General features: G+C 51.1%; 1 protein-coding gene and 1 long non-coding RNA gene across 4 annotated transcripts in view; one reads left to right on the top strand and one right to left on the bottom strand.

Moving 5' to 3' along the window:
- The window catches only part of LOC149916923 (uncharacterized), a 12,778-nt gene extending 5,278 nt beyond the window's left edge, over positions 1–7,500 (top strand). Inside the window, exons 3-5 of one of the 2 annotated variants that reach the window (XR_016469398.1) lie at positions 3,547–3,673; positions 5,007–5,075; positions 6,610–7,500. This is a non-coding gene — a long non-coding RNA (uncharacterized LOC149916923). The remainder of the gene's footprint in view (positions 1–3,546; positions 3,674–5,006; positions 5,076–6,609) is intronic. The other variant, XR_016469397.1, reaches the window with a different exon arrangement.
- IL23R (interleukin 23 receptor) lies at positions 3,667–16,372 on the bottom strand. 2 transcript variants are annotated; one of them, XM_090146839.1, is made up of 17 exons: positions 16,243–16,372; positions 15,994–16,165; positions 15,796–15,918; positions 15,068–15,162; positions 14,446–14,739; positions 14,244–14,367; positions 13,441–13,595; positions 13,179–13,324; positions 12,328–12,475; positions 11,500–11,582; positions 10,790–10,988; positions 9,803–10,000; positions 9,083–9,166; positions 7,440–7,490; positions 6,366–6,462; positions 5,303–5,393; positions 3,667–4,849 (listed from the first exon to the last, which is right to left on the bottom strand). In XM_090146839.1, exons 3-17 carry the CDS (start codon positions 15,819–15,821, stop codon positions 4,223–4,225), a joined length of 2,418 nt encoding a protein of 805 aa, XP_090002965.1. In that variant the 5' UTR covers positions 15,822–15,918; positions 15,994–16,165; positions 16,243–16,372; the 3' UTR covers positions 3,667–4,222. The 2 variants fall into 2 exon arrangements, with proteins under 2 accessions (XP_090002965.1, XP_090002967.1); XM_090146841.1 differs by having other exon boundaries at positions 15,994–16,143.

The following is a 16,372-nucleotide window of genomic DNA, read 5'->3' as shown; positions in this document are numbered from 1 at the left end:
GTTTGCAGGTCCTGATGGCAACCTGGGCTTTGGTCTCCTGTCTTTGCATCCCAAATCCCCAGTTCACAGCTGTTATTTAGCTTTGTGAACCTTTATCTCCAGTTTACAACTCAATTTGAATCTCTGCGGCATATTTGTAGCTAAATCTCTCACAATTTACAGCCAGACAAATGTTTGTAAACCTTTCAGCATGGAGTAATCAAGCAAATGCATGCGCAGAATACAGTGAGCAGCACAAGATTACTCAGTGAACATTTCCATTATTTTCGTATTCTCGTGCTGTTCCAACTACTGGATGCCACGTGGCGTGTTTGGACTCCAGAGGCCTTATTAGAAATAATAATTATTGCTGTCCAGGCTTTGTGAGTAAGAAGCTGAGGCAAAGTAACGTGCTGAAAGCCACACAGCCAGTGGCTGAGCTGAGAGCAGCAGCCATCTCCTTTGTGCTTCAGTCGCAGACAGAATGCTGTTCTCCAGGAGAACGCGTGGTGTGGTGGCTGTGCAGCAGCATACATGATTAAAAATGGTAGCTAGTTCTGCATATTTAATGCATAACTTGCCATACGTTTCGTTTCAAGCCTACTTTCTGAGGGATGTCATAAGTCCCAGAGGGGCAGTGGCAGTGACTTTTCCATCTCAATTTACACTGGTAGAAGTTCACACTTGATACACCCTATGCTGACACGATGGGCTGGAGATAAGAGCTAGCAATGAATGGCTTTGCTGTGGTCAGAGCCTGTTCAAGCTTTGAAAAGACTGCTTTTCGTTTTCGCATTCCTTTTTCGTTTATTCTCTTTTGCCATATGAAAAGATCCCTTTCACTGAGGTTGGTTTGAACAGCAGTGAGAAACAGCACCATGCTACGTCTGTGTGTCATGAACTACAGTGCCTTGAAATTTAATTACTTTACATCTAATTGAGTGGCAACTGAAGTGGATTGCACAAGTAACATTCCCATCACTGAGCTCTTTCAGAGGGTGGTGATGCACTGGAACAGGTTGCCCAAGGAGGCTGTGGATGCCCCATCCCTGCAGGCATCCAAGGCCAGGCTGGATGTGGCTCTGGGCAGCCTGGGCTGCTGGTTGGCGACCTGCACACAGCAGGGGGTTGGAACTGGATGAGCGTTGTGCTCCTCTGCAACCCAGGCCATTCTATGTTTAGATGAGTCTGCATTCTCATGCAGACCAGTGATAATTATGTGAGAGATTGGTGCTTGTTGGTGCATATGGTCTAGTTGGCCTATGGTTCCTCTGTGTGCCTCCAAAGCACTCAGAGCCCATGTTACAGTTATGGTGAAGAACCCCTGCAACTCACTGCCAGAATGGTAAATAATACACGCAATACAGCTGCCAACAATGTAAGCAAGCTTAGAAAAAGGTTTTGAAAACACAAATACCAAGAATCAGTGAGCACGTCATATTTGGGGAAGAGGTGAATCTGGAGATGCTAAATTAAGTGTGTTAAGAATGTCACTGTTATTTGATTGCAACTGCTGAGCCATCCATGTATTCAAGGTTTCCCGTTACGAGGATCTTGGTGCTGTGCTCGCACGACAGCTATTTCAATTCCTGGCACTCAGGATGCTGGGTTTTACCACTAAGTACTGCACTTAGTGGAAAGAAGGCCCAGGCCTGCCTGATGAAAAGGCCTTTGTCAGGTCAAAGCAGGCAGAGACAAAAAGCGGAGCGAAGAGCAAATCTAACAAGTCAAACATGAAGCTGAGGTCACGACGTGGCGCTGGGCTGCTGGCAAAATGAGAGCTGTCCTCATGCCCCAAGGCACTCACTGCCAGAGGCAAGCATCTTCAGACCTCATCCGTTACCTTACCTTCAGACCTAACCCTTACCACCATCTACATGGGTTAAAAGGGAGAGAGGGAGCTATGCTGTACATTTTTTTGTCCTCCTCCTTCCCTTTTGTCCTGGTAAGCTGCCCGTATTTTTTGGTTGCAGCATTCAAAGAGGCAAATCCTTCCGCCCCAGTGAAACTGAAGGCAGCCCTGCTGTGAATGTGTGTGCAGTGGGAGGGGGGTGAAGGTTTCAGCCCCAAACCACTGTGTGTGATGGGTTCAGCAGGGAAGGAGCCGACCTCCTCCTGAGCACCGAAGTACCCTCAGCTGTCTCTCCTGGTGTGACAGCCTTCAGCCAGCAAGCTGCAGGGTAAGACCAGGCTTTCGGTCCTGGTATTTGAAAGGATGAGCATTTCCGTGCAGCAGTAAACACCCCACGTGTTGTGGTAGCTCAGGTAACACAGGCAGCTCAACTCTCAGGATGTGGACATTGAAAAAAAATACTTCCACACCTCACATTTTGGCTGCTGATTGTACGTGGCTGTTCTCTTACAGTTTCCTTCCTGCACAGGCAGCAATCACTAATTTTAGACTAGCTTACATGTGAGAGTGACATTTCAGGCTTGGAAACAGTTTTGCTACTTACTTCTTAAGAACAAACATATCCCATCTTTCTAGGTGAGATGCTGCCCTGTGAATGTAAGTGACAGATGGCAGAGCACTTGATTGCTATGAGGAAGCAACCATAGCACACAGCTATTTTGGCTTCAAGGTGTCCAGGACTAAATGACAAAACTGATCGATGTGTGCAATAGCTGCTAGAGAAAAACACACATTGCCTAGCAACATTCAAAAGGAAAATGACAATCTCTTGGTTTTGCTGCCGACGGTCATCAAGTGGGTAATACTAGACAGCTAATTACATGGAGCTTAGCATTTATGTTAGCTTTGTAAGTCTTATAACAACATTCTGAGTCTTGCTATGACTGTTTTACAGCCCTTGGTTTGGTAATGCACAGTCAGGTGATCTTTTTTCCTTTTTTTTTTTTTTTTTTTACCATTTTGTTGATGTCACTCTTACAAAATACTGTGTGTTCCCTGCAACCTGCATAGCCAGCTCTGTTACCCTGAGCTGTGTAAGATGCACAGACTCCTCGGTGAGTGGAAATCACTCATACTGGTACGTAGTTCAGAGGCTCCTTTGTGCTACCTCTTGTTAGCAGTGCTGCAGCGCCCAAGGTGCTGCTCTGAGCAGCATGGAGGAGGCTTCAGGACCAGTGTCCTCCCCTTGCTCCTCCCTGAGCCCCATCCAGTGCTGGCTGCATGGCACTGACTCCTGCCCACCCTGAGCACGCAGCTCTGGCATAAGAACAGTCTTTGCTGTGATAAGAGGTAGGAGAGAAGAACCAGTAGAACAAACCTCAGGGAGAGCATTGCTCGTGGAATGCTCAGCCATTTTACAGGGTATAGTAAACTTCTTTTATGCTTGTATTCCTTCATTTCAAGTGTTTTCTTAAAAGGTTGGGGTGATCAGTCAAAGAAGTGACAATAATTCAACTTCTCACATTCCCAGGGTGTTTCTGCTTGCCATCTTGCAAGGCTACCTCTGACATCCTGGGCAAACTTTTAACTGCTTTCAAGACCACTCAGCAGGAAGGAGGCTCTGATATTTTGTTTTCTGCATCCCAGAAGATCCAGATTTCCTCTTATGCACTGAATAAATGCCATTTCTCTCTGCCATGTTCTCCTTCTTACAGAGCAGCAAAGCCAAACCGCAGACAAACTGACGTGAGATGATGAATCCTTCATCCAAAATGAAGAATCTGCCCAGTGACAAATGTAGACAGAGATTTTCAGTGGGGCTGGCAGACCAACACAATGAAGGTTTGTTCTTATCTGATGTATTTTTTTTGCTTATTGAATGGAAAGGAAAATGAAATTGGGCTATTCAGTCAAACAGAAAAGATTTCGTCTGGTATCCATGGCTGCTGCATGATGTGTAAATTGTCCTCATTGTAGTGTCTGTTCATTATGGGTGATCCCAAGCTGTTTTACACAATTCAGCCAGAACACCTCAGGGATGGTTTTATCCATCTTGAAGGCAATCAGCTCCAGGTACCACGTGTTCTGTATATTTAACAAGAGAGTGCCCTAGGCTGATAATTGAAGCAGAATGCATCCTGTAAGAATCACCTGCTTTGTATTTCAGTTCCTACAGGAACCCAAGCTCACATCTTTGTGTTTGTAAAAATATGAGGGAACATTAAAACGATGTTTTACTGGCCAAGGCATCCAAAAGCAATCTGTGGTCAGCTAAGGGGGAGAGTTTCAGATCTGGAGTTTTGTTCCAGCTCTGATGTTTGAAATCTCAGAGGCAGATATGTGTCACGATCAGACTGTCACAAGTCTGTGGGCTTTTAATCACAGTTTCTCTCAAAACAATCTTCCGATGCTCTGTGGAAAGCAGGCCTGCATATCCACAGATCCTCCATTCATTGCCCTTAAGCAAGAAACCAGCTCATCTGGAACCAAGGTTTGTTCCTGACCTCCTTCACTGTACAGTGTTTTTTCCCACTGGCTTTCCAAAAGTGTATTTTGTTCCTCCTGGGCAGAGCTGAACGCGTGGTTTTGCCCACTTCTGTCATTGTTTAAAACCAGGTTGATCTTATCCAGCAGGCAGACCTGGGGCCCTTCAGCTCCTTGAGCATCCCACAGGTAGCTGAAGGGGCTGCTGTAGTCTCTGAAGAAAATACTTGTCTCTGGTTCTGGAGCCGGTGTGTAGGGTTGTATTAGGCCAATATTGGCAGCTACATATCCCAGTGTGTTTGCATCAGAGATCTGGGGTTTGTAGTCACCGACCCGCTCCGTGGCCGTGTTATGGGGAGGTGCTGAGCTCTGTGGGTGCTCCACGTTCTCAGGGACCACGTTGCTGGGTTCCTTTTTGAGGTCCACGTTCTTGTATTTCTTGTGCCCTGACAGCTCCTGTATTTCTGTAACTGTGGGGTCACTGTCATCCAGGAATGGCTCACTGAAAATGCTGTTTGTGAATTCGCTCTTTTCCTAGAAAAAAAAGGATGGCTGTACTAACAAACAGGCAAATGTTACCAATAGGAGTGATATCATGGGAGGATCACAAGGGGGAAATGGGACAATGACTTCTTGGTCTTCATCTCAGCATCCTCTCCTCCTCTCTCCTCTCATCCCCTCCACAAAGCAGACTACAGTGAGATGTGGAGAACAGACAGAAGAGCTGTGCATCTCTCCGTGCTTACGTGGGCACCTCGAGGTCAGCTTGATTCAGTTCTACTGCATGAAATTTATATTGAGACAAGGTCTAGAGATCGAGCCAAGCTGGGCTCCCGTGCACAGTGCAAATGGGAGGAAAAGGATTCTCTGAGTTCTACATCCCCTAGGGCTGAACTCTTTCCTTGTCCGTATTTCTCACACCTACAGAGTGATTTGCCATCTAAGTATATGTAAGTGAAAATAGCTGGGATGCGGTGGTGCAATTACCTGGAAGGATTTTATCACCCTGCTGTTTTCCACGCGGGGGAAATCTTCAAGCAGCCATTTTGGCAAGAGCAGTGCCACTGCTGCCTTAGTTCTTCATCACAAAAACAGAGAGAAAAAAAGTGTTAGTCTATTTTGGTGGTCACTCACTTGTTCTTCTGGATGAAATTGTCCCCAGGATGGTGGGGGAACTCCAAGTCTATTGATCTCTCATGGCCTTTATGGAGGGCTTGGAAGCATTAGGTTTACAACCCCCTGTCCAGGTAGGTTTTCCCATTTGAGGTCTAACTCTTCAGCTCTCCATGCTGCTGCTCTGGGTTCCATTTGGGGCAGTGGTGGAGGCTGCTCAGCAGAATAGTGATAAGACAAGGGGGAATGGTTTTAAACTGAGACAGAGGAGGTTTAGGTTGGATATGAGGAGGAAGTTTTTCATCCAGAGGGTGGTGAGGCACTGGAACAGGTTGCCCAAGGAGGCTGTGGATGCCCCATCCCTGCAGGCATTCAAGGCCAGGCTGGATGTGGCTCTGGGCAGCCTGGGCTGCTGGTTGGTGACCTGCACACAGCAGGGGGTTGGAAATAAATGAGCTTTGTGCTCCTTTGCAACCCAGGCCATTCTCTGATTCTGTGATAATGTCAGACTGTGTGACACTCCCCAGTCTCTGCCAGTCCCAGGGTGCAGATGTGAGGGGCAGCCAACAGACCCTGCAAGGACAGCATTCTCTCCTCGTTTGAAAGCAACAGAACCAAATTCTAGTACAAAACTTACATAAAGAGAGTTGTGCTTTTCCTATCTCTTCTTTCACCCCCCCTAGAAATGTATAACAACAACACATCATGTGTCCCTAAGTCTAGCTTCAGTGGGGGAATGATTTTTGCTCTTTCGGTTGTTTTCCCCAAACTGTGGAATTCACAGATATCCTTTTCTGCAGCAATGTGATTAATGGGGCAGCTGCCCTCAGGGAGAGCAGAGCACAGGGAAAAGGATCACTTTCTGCAGTTATCTTTAAAGTATTCTGGAAGAAAAGCATGAGTTGGAAACAAGGAATAAATGTGGCAAAAGTGATACCTTTTTCTAGCTGATTTTTTCAACATCAGAATTACAAGAACCACCGACAATATGATCACACTGACACCCATTCCCAGGAAAAACCTCATGTCATCATCTGAAAAAAAGCATGCAGAGGGAAAGAATTAACCAGGCAGCTTAAAGATGGCGTTTTGTGGTCTGATTCCTCTCTTGTGAATAATTGTGCATCCGCAATCAGCCACTCTGAACTCAACTCCTCGCATTCCTGTTGCTGTCCCTACAGGTTTACCCTCACAGTTCTGATGTTCTGCAGGAAGAACACCATGCATTTAAAGCTGGAGGCCGTGAAGCACCAGGCTGAGCACTGAGGGCCCTTTTCTGTGCAGATGGGAGCTGTAGGCAAGTAATTCTAAGAAGTGTGGTCATTGTGTCTAACCATTTCCCACACACAGGTACCTTCCAGAAATGCTCAAATGAATTTTTCAGTTCACATCGTTTTTGTTTTGTTTTAAATACTGAAAGAGATCATAGCATAACCTTTACCAGAATTCATGCAAAGCACAACTGCAGTTAGAAAAATAAATGGGAAAAGTTTAAATAAGTCTTTGGCTCAAACTGTAAGGGCAGAAGTCAGTCACTGTTATGCTATTGTGTCTGTTAACATTCTTTTTTCATAGGCTGGATGTGGCTCTGGGCAGCCTGGTCTGCTGGTTGGCAACCCTGCACATAGCAGGGGGTTGAAACAGTGATGATCACTGTGGTTCTTTTCAACCCAGGCCATTCTGTGATTCTATAATCTTTTATTTTCCTTGTTTTCTTACCTCCAATTTTCTGGAATGTACATTTTATTACATGTCTCACAAGAAAGCAAAGCTTACATTGCAGGATGATGCATGTTCTGCTCACCCACACCAGTATGGAAGCCTTTCTCACTGTGTGGCTTACTTTCCTGTCAAGTGAAAATCACTTTTCTGGCTCTGACCTCTCCAAAGTGTGTGGAGTTTTCTCTTCCCCTTTCCTATATCCCCAGATGCCACGTTTGCTGCTCTGGCCAGAACTTTTCTGTTCAGGCAGACAGCCTCGCTTATCAGGGCTGCAATACTCTGCTCTTACCATGCAAGGCCTCCTGGTAGATGATGTCCAACATCTGGTCCTCCAAAGAAACTGCAGCAGAGAGAGGAAAAAAATGCCCATCACTTCACTTATAGAAGTCCAGTGGGTGAAGTAGAAGCTATTGTTTATTTTATTCATATTATTTAGAAAAAAAATGGCTTCCAGAAACATCATGCCTCTCTGCAAGAACCAGAGGCTGAACATGCTTAGGCTGACTGGCATTGGTTAGGACACAGCTAACATCCTCATCTGCAGCCACACTGCTTAGAGCTGACAGAGGCAATTCAGAATACCCAGCACCACGTCCTGAGCTCATAGGCCACTGGAGTCCACCTGGTAATTTCTACAAGAGTTACTGTCTGTGAGTTTGGGCTGAAAAGGAGTGAAAACCATTTGGAATTCACAGTACTTCAATGAACCAACGAGTGGTGGTCAGTGCACTGAGCTTGTCTAAGCCTGGCAAAGCCATGCAGGCACGGAGGAGAAACGCCCCATCCGAATTCTGCTTTGCACCAGCTCCATAAGGACCAGCACAAACCCACAGGGAAAGCCTTCACTGCTTTGTAAAGCTATCCGTGTGCAGTTCTCCCTTCCAAACTGCTCTGCCTACATGGTACTGTACCAGAGAGGTATGCAGCAATGTCAGCCCTGGAGTCAAACTGTATTCCATGTCACCACGTTGGCACTGGGCTTTGACCTGAGCTGACCCAGCTAATGTTGCAGCTGTTTCAGCAAAGCTGTAACACAATTCACTAGCAAAAATCAGGGGCAAGAAATCATGGAAAAGGTCTTTAATTTTGTAGATTTGAAACAGATTCTTTTCCTAGCAATTCCCCCACACAGAGCATGCCTAGAGGGAGAGCCCACTCAGCTCCGCATTACAAAGCAGCCCTTGATGATATGGAATTGTGGAAGGAAAGTGTCTGAGCCAACAACTCGGCAGCACTGGAATGAACACTTGTGGAGGGATGGTGTCACACTGGCACATTTAGCTGCAGAACAGCTCTGGGGGTGCTGGGAGGTGTCTGCTGCACTCAGCTTTTGGGCTGTGCATTGGTTGTCCTGGCTTCAGAAAGAGCCATCAGGATGTCCAGCTCCTGAGGACAGCCTACACACATCACTGGAGATGAGAAATAGATTGTTCTTACTGTCTCTCTTAATTGGCCAGCGCCCTATTTAATATTAAGTACTTTCCAGGACTGAAGCCTGCCTACATCCAGCTCCAGGTGAGATGGGACTGGCTGCAGCTTGGCCAGTTCTGTGTCAAAGTTGGGTTTGTTTTGTCTTTACTTTAACAACTGCCAAATAGGGAAAGCAGCAGCCTCATCTGCTCTGTGCCAAAGAGGGACAATAACTCCAGAGGTGGATTTTGTAAAGATGCAATTCTCATGTGTGCTGTTAGAGATCTGTGCATGACAGCAAACAGTATCAGCCAGAAAAGGCTTTCATGCAGGCGTGTTAAAGTCTCTGGTGTGTCCTGCAGCCAAAAGATTTCCTTCTAGACCTTGCTTTTCTCTCTGGTCCACGGCAGGCTTTTACCTCTTGTTTCTAAAACTACAAAACTGGCCGACCGTGAGGATCCCACCGAGCTGAACTCTGCAGCTCCACCACAGCAGGCAGCAGCTTCTACACACTGAGCTTACCTTGGCCAGAGCTTGGTTTGCTCACTCCATCTGGGTACACTGCGTACACCGACACGTTGATGTGGCTTCCTGCTGCTGCGTCCTCTGGAAAGAAGCAATGATTGCCTTTAAGTTGTATCTATTAGCTGCTATGAAAGCTGTGGATTTGCTCAAGAGCTTCTGATAGAGCAGTGAAAGGAGAGGAGGTGTGGGGTTCACACATGAAACAGCAAAGGCTTGGCCAGGTAACTGGCTAGGAGGTTCCCAAAGCCAACGAACACCAGAATGAAGGTGGGATCCAGGAGACAGGTGGGACAGGTCTGAGATCTCGCTGCTGCTGGGCTCACAGGTTGGCCACTGCAGGGCCGTGAGCCCTGGCCATTACAGGGAGAGGAGATGAGCTGAAGTTACAGCCTCATTACATCAAGTGTTTTGCCCTCTCTCTGTATAAATGCACATCTGTATTTCTGTGCTTTCACAAGCTCCAGGGATTACCCGACTTCCACTCCCTGCCACCTCGCTCATCTCTTCCTTCTCTTTCTCTGCCTTTTCTTTCCTCCTGGCCTTCACCTGTGGGACCAGATGCCACTGGGTGCCCCCCAGTCTTCTATCACTTCACTCTTGAATGCTCCCATGCTCCAAAATCAAGCAGGCAGGGGCTCAGCTCCAAATGAAATACTGATTTTTACAACACCTTGACAACCTACACCCAACAGCAAAAGGGATTCTCGGATATCTCACCTTGGATGTAGGTGTGGGTGTCCTGGCCTGGGACTTTCTTCCAAAAGAACTCTTCCTTGTGGCTGTACGGAGCTGTACAAACCCACTCCACTATGAACCAGAGTGGGGGGGCCCTGCTGTGCCGGGGGGGCTGCCAGGCCACGGATATGGTGCTCTGGTTCTTGTGCTGCACATCCACAGCCAGTGGTGGTGGGAAGGCTGCAAAGAGAGGAGGTGACATGGGGACCTGCAGTGAGAGCAGTGAGATTGGAGGGCTGCTGTGCTGGCGGGGGTAAGGGCTGGGGGGGGGGAGATGTTCCTAGAAGCAGTGATTTAGTATCTCCATCTACGTCTGTCTGTCTGTCTGTCTGTCTCTATATTTGATACTGAGATATATACACACATGCATGCCTCACAAAAGCATGTGTTCAGTTCTGTCATGGCTCCTCCGTCTGAAATGCTTTACCTGACAGATTTACAGGAAACCCGCGTGATTCTGATCAGGAGGAGATTAGAGAATTTTTTCCACCTTGTTGATACTGCAAAGCATCTATTTAGTCACACTCATTGTTTGTCCTTCATTTGAATGGGACTTTCCCCTCCCGTTGCTCACAAAAAGAGGCATTTTCAAAAATAGGAAAGTGTGGCCGTGGGGAAAACCACAACGTGTGGCACAGGGAACTTGAGGCACCCAGGAGCCTTTCCTCCCTTCACGTCTGGCAGCTCCAGCTCCCGGCCTGAACACTGGCTATTTCGGGAGCTGTGAGCACGGATGGTGCCCTGCCAGCAGGACAAGCTTATTTTTAAACTCATTGCTGCAGCTTTCGGAGGCGAAGCGCTGAGCTGTGCTGCTGGGGCATCTCCAAGGACTGTGGCCTTGTCTGGAGGACACTGCGTTCCCTTGGCAGAGGGGCTCCGCTCTCGCTTTAAACCCACGTGCGTGCACGATAACGTTTCTCCCCTCGCCATTCAGATAAAAGGGCGAAGCCGTCGTGCTCGACGTCCCACCTTCCGGGCTGGGGTCCCGGCGGAGCGTCACACGGGCGGGGCTCGAAGCCCCCCGGGCGTTGTAGGCGGTGACGCGGAGGTCGCGCAGTGCTGGAGGCAGGAGGAGGCTGCAGGCTGTGCTCGATGTGTTGCAGAGGGGACGCGAGGCTCCGGCCCACACGGCGTAGCCCAGGATGGGCGTGCGGGCATCGAGGGGCGGCTGCGGGGGGCGAGAGGTGGGGATGGGGGTGGGATGGGGTGGAGTGGGGATGATGTGGAGATGGAGTGGGGATGGGGATAGGGAGGGGGATGAGGATGGGGGTGGGGTGGGGTGGGGATGGGGTGGAGATGGTGTGGGGATGGGGATAGGTATGGGGATGAGGATGGGGATGGAGTGGGGATGGGGATGGGGATGGGGATGGGGATGGGGATGAGGATGAGGATGGGGATGTGGATGGGGATGGGGATGGGGATGGGGATGGGGTGGGGTGGGGTGGGGTGGGGTGGGGTGGGGATGGCGTGGGGATGGAGTGGGGATCGGGGTGGGGATGGAGTGGGGATCGGGGTGGGGATGAGGATGGGAATGGGGTGGTGATGGGCTCCCCGCCTTCTGATACCATCGTCACCCTCATTCGGTCGCTGTGGCGAGCGAAGCGTTGCTTACTACTGCCCCTTAGTGTTTGGAACTATCGTGCTAAAAGAGAACAAGAGCCGCCCCGAAAGGGCCTTACCTTGATCAAGACTGTCACCTCGTGGCTGCCGTTGGGGAACAGCCGGCCCAGCCGCCGCCACACGTCGGGTGCTACCGCGGGGGCTGCGGGACACAGCCGGGACGTGCCCTGAGATGCCCACGTCGGAGCATCGCCTGCGTGTCCTTCCCTGGCGGCCCTGAGCCACCGAGCCGGGCTGTGTCACACCGAGGTGACGGTATGTGGGAAAGGATATGACCCAGACCGAGAGTGCTGCTTTTAGGGCAAGAGCTGCCCTGGGATCCTTGCCCTGCCGGAATATCTCAGCTGGCTTCACCCAGTTCCATCCTGGTGCTGATAGCCCAGCTCCAAAGGGGAAAGGATGCCCTGAGAGGGCTGGGGGACCAATCATAGCATTGTAGTATAGTCTGAGTTGGAGGAGGCTTTTAAAAGCCATCTGGTCCCACTCCCTGCAATGCACAGGGACACCCACAGCTCCATAGGTGCTCAGAGCCCCATCCCTGACCTTGGGTGTCTGCAGGGCTGGGGCACCACTGCCTCTATGGGCACCCTGTGCCACTGCCTCACCTCCCTTAGTATAAAGAACATTCTCCTTATATCCCATCTAAATCTCCCCTCTTTTAGTTTGAAGCCAGCTCCTCTTGTCCTATCAACAACACATCCTACTAAAGAGTCTGTCCCCTTCTTCAAAATTTGTGGAGGAAAGCAAGCTACCAAAGATGGATAAACACACTAAATCTTTTTTTTGATGTCTGCACAGCTCAGCACTTCTTCAGCGACCTCAAGAGCCAGACGAGACACCACTGCACACAGCACAGTGTGGCCCTGCAATGCCCTACCACCACTTACCAGCCTCAGGTGTGCTGTAGATGAAGGGCAGACCCCAAGCACTCCAGGGGCTGCCCGCAGCGCTGAGCCGGCACCGTGCCTGGAACACGTAGCTGGTGGCACTCTGAAGCTGGTGTCCACGCTGCACTGCACTGTCCCATGCTGTCACCTGCAAGGCAAACAGGCAATAGGGCCACCACACTCACCTGGGGACGCTCAGCCCTCTGAGCACGTGGTGCTGCTAAACCCACATTGCAGCCCAGCCTGGGGGTCTGCTGCTGAGGAGAAAACAGTGGGTGAGCACAGCTGGAGAGCGTGAGCAGGGTGCCCAAACTTGGCACAACAGTTGGGCTTCTCCAGGTTTCCCTGTGCCACTTTGGAGCTCATGTAGTAGGCATGGTGGGAATGATCTTAGAGGTTTTTTCCAACCTTAATGTGATTCTTTGATTCATATGCATTAAGGTCAGGGGAAAGACAACTGAACCCATTTAACCCAGGACACTGCAGAGCCCTGTGCCAGTGGCCAGTCCCCCGTTTTGGCAGCTCTGCTGAGTGCTGGGATTGGGGGTCAGCCATCTGCCAGCCCCAGGGAGGGTTCCAAAAAGGATCTTGGTGCAGTTTGCCCAAGTGTAGTTGTGTCTGTGTCAATGAGGAGCGAATTGATTATGCGGGTGTTTGCTGAGCACCATCAGTGGCCTTTTTCCACCTTGTCGTTGCAGAGCTAGATAAGCTTTACCAATATTACACATTTTGCCTTTTGCTTAAAGAAGCAGAGTTAATGCTAATGGAATGGATGTTCTACCCACCCTGCTCCCCGGGGCTGCCAACCCATGGCTCTATAATGGGGCCTTTGGGGCTCAGTGCCATCTCACCTGCCACTCCGCAGCACCCACTGCCTTGTGCCGCTCCTCGCAGCGCACGTCCTGCAGCTCCGTCCGCTGTCGCCAACGGATGGTGGTGGTGGGAGGTGACCCCACCGTCGTCTCCGCGCTCTCAGCCAGGGGCACGGCGGGCACCACTGCGGGGAGAGCAGCAGCCATCAGCCAGGGATCACAGCACCATGTGGGCACAGCGTGCTGGAGGGGCTTGTGGTTGCAGCCCCAGCGCAGGGCACAGTGTGTGCCACGGGCGTACCGAGCTGCTGCAGGTCGAGGTGCTGAGGAGCTGAGCGTGCCGTGCCCAGTGCATTGCTGGCCTGCACCCACGCCAGGTAGCGACTGCTGCCGTTCAGCACACTCAAGGGCACCGGTGAGCCTGTAGGGAACACATCCTCCTGCGCCGTCTGCGTGCTGTGGGGCAGAAAGCAGCCACGCTCAGAGCCCTGCGTGGGGCACAGTCATCTCCAGAGCTGCAGTTTTTCACTCTTCAAGTGAACTAGAAGATCATTCTCTTTGGTTCCTGGCACTGCTGCATGGCATTCGTGTTTCTGCTGTAGGAAGGGAGATCCCACAGCTCGCTCAGGCTACAGGGTTCACAGTTTGCACCCCAGGACTCCTTTGGTGGTTAATCAGAAAACCCACACAGACTGCACGTAATTGAATAGCAGAGAGGGGTTGACAATGAAAGCCCAGCAGCCTTATGCCATGGGGGCTTGGCCTTGCATGTGGCACAGCATGTGTAGGGCTAGAGCAGAAAGGCCACTGGTGTACCAATCCTTATTTCCTCATGGCATTTTTGTTTAGGTGCTTGAGCACCATTAGGTTCATGCTGGGAACGGGGTTGCTGTGCCCTGGGTGCTGGATGCCCAAGGAGGCTGTGGATGCCCCATCCCTGCAGGCATTCAAGGCCAGGCTGGATGTGGCTCTGGGCAGCCTGGTCTGTTGGTTGGCGACCTGCACACAGCAGGGGGTTGGAAATAAATGAGCATTGTGCTCCTTTGCAACCCAGGCCATTCTATGATTCTATGATCTAGTTCCCCAGTGCCTGTGGGCCCCTACCTGCGCAGGTGGAGGCTGTAGTTGGTGTGCAGCAGCGTTGGCTGCCCGGCATCCCACGTGCAAGCCAGGCTCCCCGAGCGCTCAGGGATGGCACAGCTCAGGTTGGCTGGGGGATCTGGGGGATCTGCAGAGAGGCAGCATCAGCATTCCCCCCTTAGCCCCACCGCTCCCCCATCACCCCTAACCCCACAGCAGTACTCACAGCCGGCCCAGAGCTCCGTCCCGCAGACCACTTCGTTCCAGTAGCTGTTGGGGCAGCGGGCGAGGCAGGTGATGATGCTGAAGGGCAGGCGGAAACCGCGCAGCTGCAGCTGGGCCGCGCTGCTGTTGAGAAGGCGTGGGGGACCCTCGGGGGCTGTGAGGTTGAGCAGGATGGAGAGGCTCGCCCACGGGCAGTCCAGAGCCGAGACACAGGTGATGGAGACGTTGGAACCCATTGGCACCACAGAGCCCGGCTCGATCCTCACGTGCCCCAGGCACCTGATTTGGGCAGCACCTGCACAACGCTCACAGCTTCAGTGCAGCCCCCCAAGTGAAGGGTAAACCCCGTGCAAGCAGCTGGTGACTCATTACTCAGCTCGGAAACAGCCTCGCCAATTTTATCTTTTGCTCTAATGCTTGAATGACTGCAGGGAAATAACGCATAGGCTGAAAGCTCTGATCCCTGAGATTACAGCAGCGCACTGACGCGCTATCAGATTGGGGCTCTGCAGCAGCACTGATAAAGCTCACGCTCAAGTGACATCAGCTTGATTATGCTTTCCTGGAAAAGGCACAGCTATGCCATGACGTGCTGTGCCGTGCCATGCTGAACGGCCACTTACCTCTGCCCAGGATGCAGAGCAGGATATGGAGCACAAAAGCCTCTCCGCCTCCTGCCATGGCCTGGGCTGCGGCTGCTGCCTGTGCGGGGCATAGCCTGGGGAGGAGGGAAGGCGTCAGTGCTGCCAGGCACCCAGCCTGGGGTGCTGGGGGCAGTCAGGGACACTGGAAAGCCAACCCCCATGCACAGTATGCCAAGGACAGAGATCTGATGGAGCAATGGCTGCACAGCTGGGATGGAGACCAAAATTCCATCGAAACTCAAGGAAAAAATAGTTTTGCTGTGAAGGTGCCAGAGCTTGCGGGTGGGCTGCTGTGGAGCCTCCATCCCTGGAAACAGCCAAACCCACATGACTGTGGTGCCATGGGATGGGAACACAAAACTCTCCCGACGTCCCCAACCTACTGTGCTCCAGTTGCTGCCTCTCAGGCCCAGCAGGGGCTTTCCTACCTCTCCAAGGTCACAAGCTCGTGGTCCCAAGCTCTCCTGAAGTTCCCTGCACTCCCTTCACCCTCCTTCCCACCTGGCTCACTTCTCCCATTCCACTGTACCCGCTGGCCCTGGGGGCACTGATGAAGGGCTCCTTTTGGGAACGGGGCACAGAATCCACAGTAAAAGCTTCAGAAGAGCATTATCCACCCAGAGCTTCAAAATGCTTCAAAGCAGCAGAATCCATCCCGAAACAGCCTCCCAAATGCAGCTCACATCTTTGCACTTCTCCCCTGTTACCTTCGGGATGCGTGCGCTGACCTCATTTTCTTCAAGCACAGTGAAAGCGTTCATAAGGAGCAGCCAGGTGCCAAACTGACCCAGGGAAGGGCTCTGAAGGCCTCCCAGCTGCCTGCACACCTCCTGCAAGTTGGAGCAAATTAAAAGAAACAACACTCGTGGTCTAGGAAGAACTCTGAACAAATAATAAATGCTCACGGCAGCCAGTTGCAGCGTGAAGTCACAGCTCTGCTCCTCGGGGCATTTCTTACACACACGTTTTCATTCCAATTTACAGCACTTGCAAACTCCAAAGCCAGAAGGCACGAGAGCAGTCTCGTCTCCGGATACGTCTCTTTGATCCCATCTCTGTTACAAATCCCCCAGCACCCTGTTGCCGAATAGATGAAAAGCAAAGAGCAAAGCAGAAAGAAGCCGTTCCAGCTCTGCAAGCCTGCAGATGGTTACCGGGGTCAGGAGCACGCGGGAGCCGAGTGGTGACAACAGGAGTGGGGCTGCAGCCCCATGGTGATGGGATGGGGACCCATTGCAGCCTCACTGCTGGTCACAGCGAGCAGCAGCAGCGACTGCCGGCAGC

Source organism: Phasianus colchicus, chromosome 9 (assembly GCF_987193195.1).
Source record: "Phasianus colchicus chromosome 9, bPhaCol1.hap1.1, whole genome shotgun sequence".
In the NCBI taxonomy this organism is placed as follows: Eukaryota; Metazoa; Chordata; class Aves; order Galliformes; family Phasianidae; genus Phasianus; species Phasianus colchicus.
This window is presented reverse-complemented; position numbering and strand designations above follow the sequence as displayed.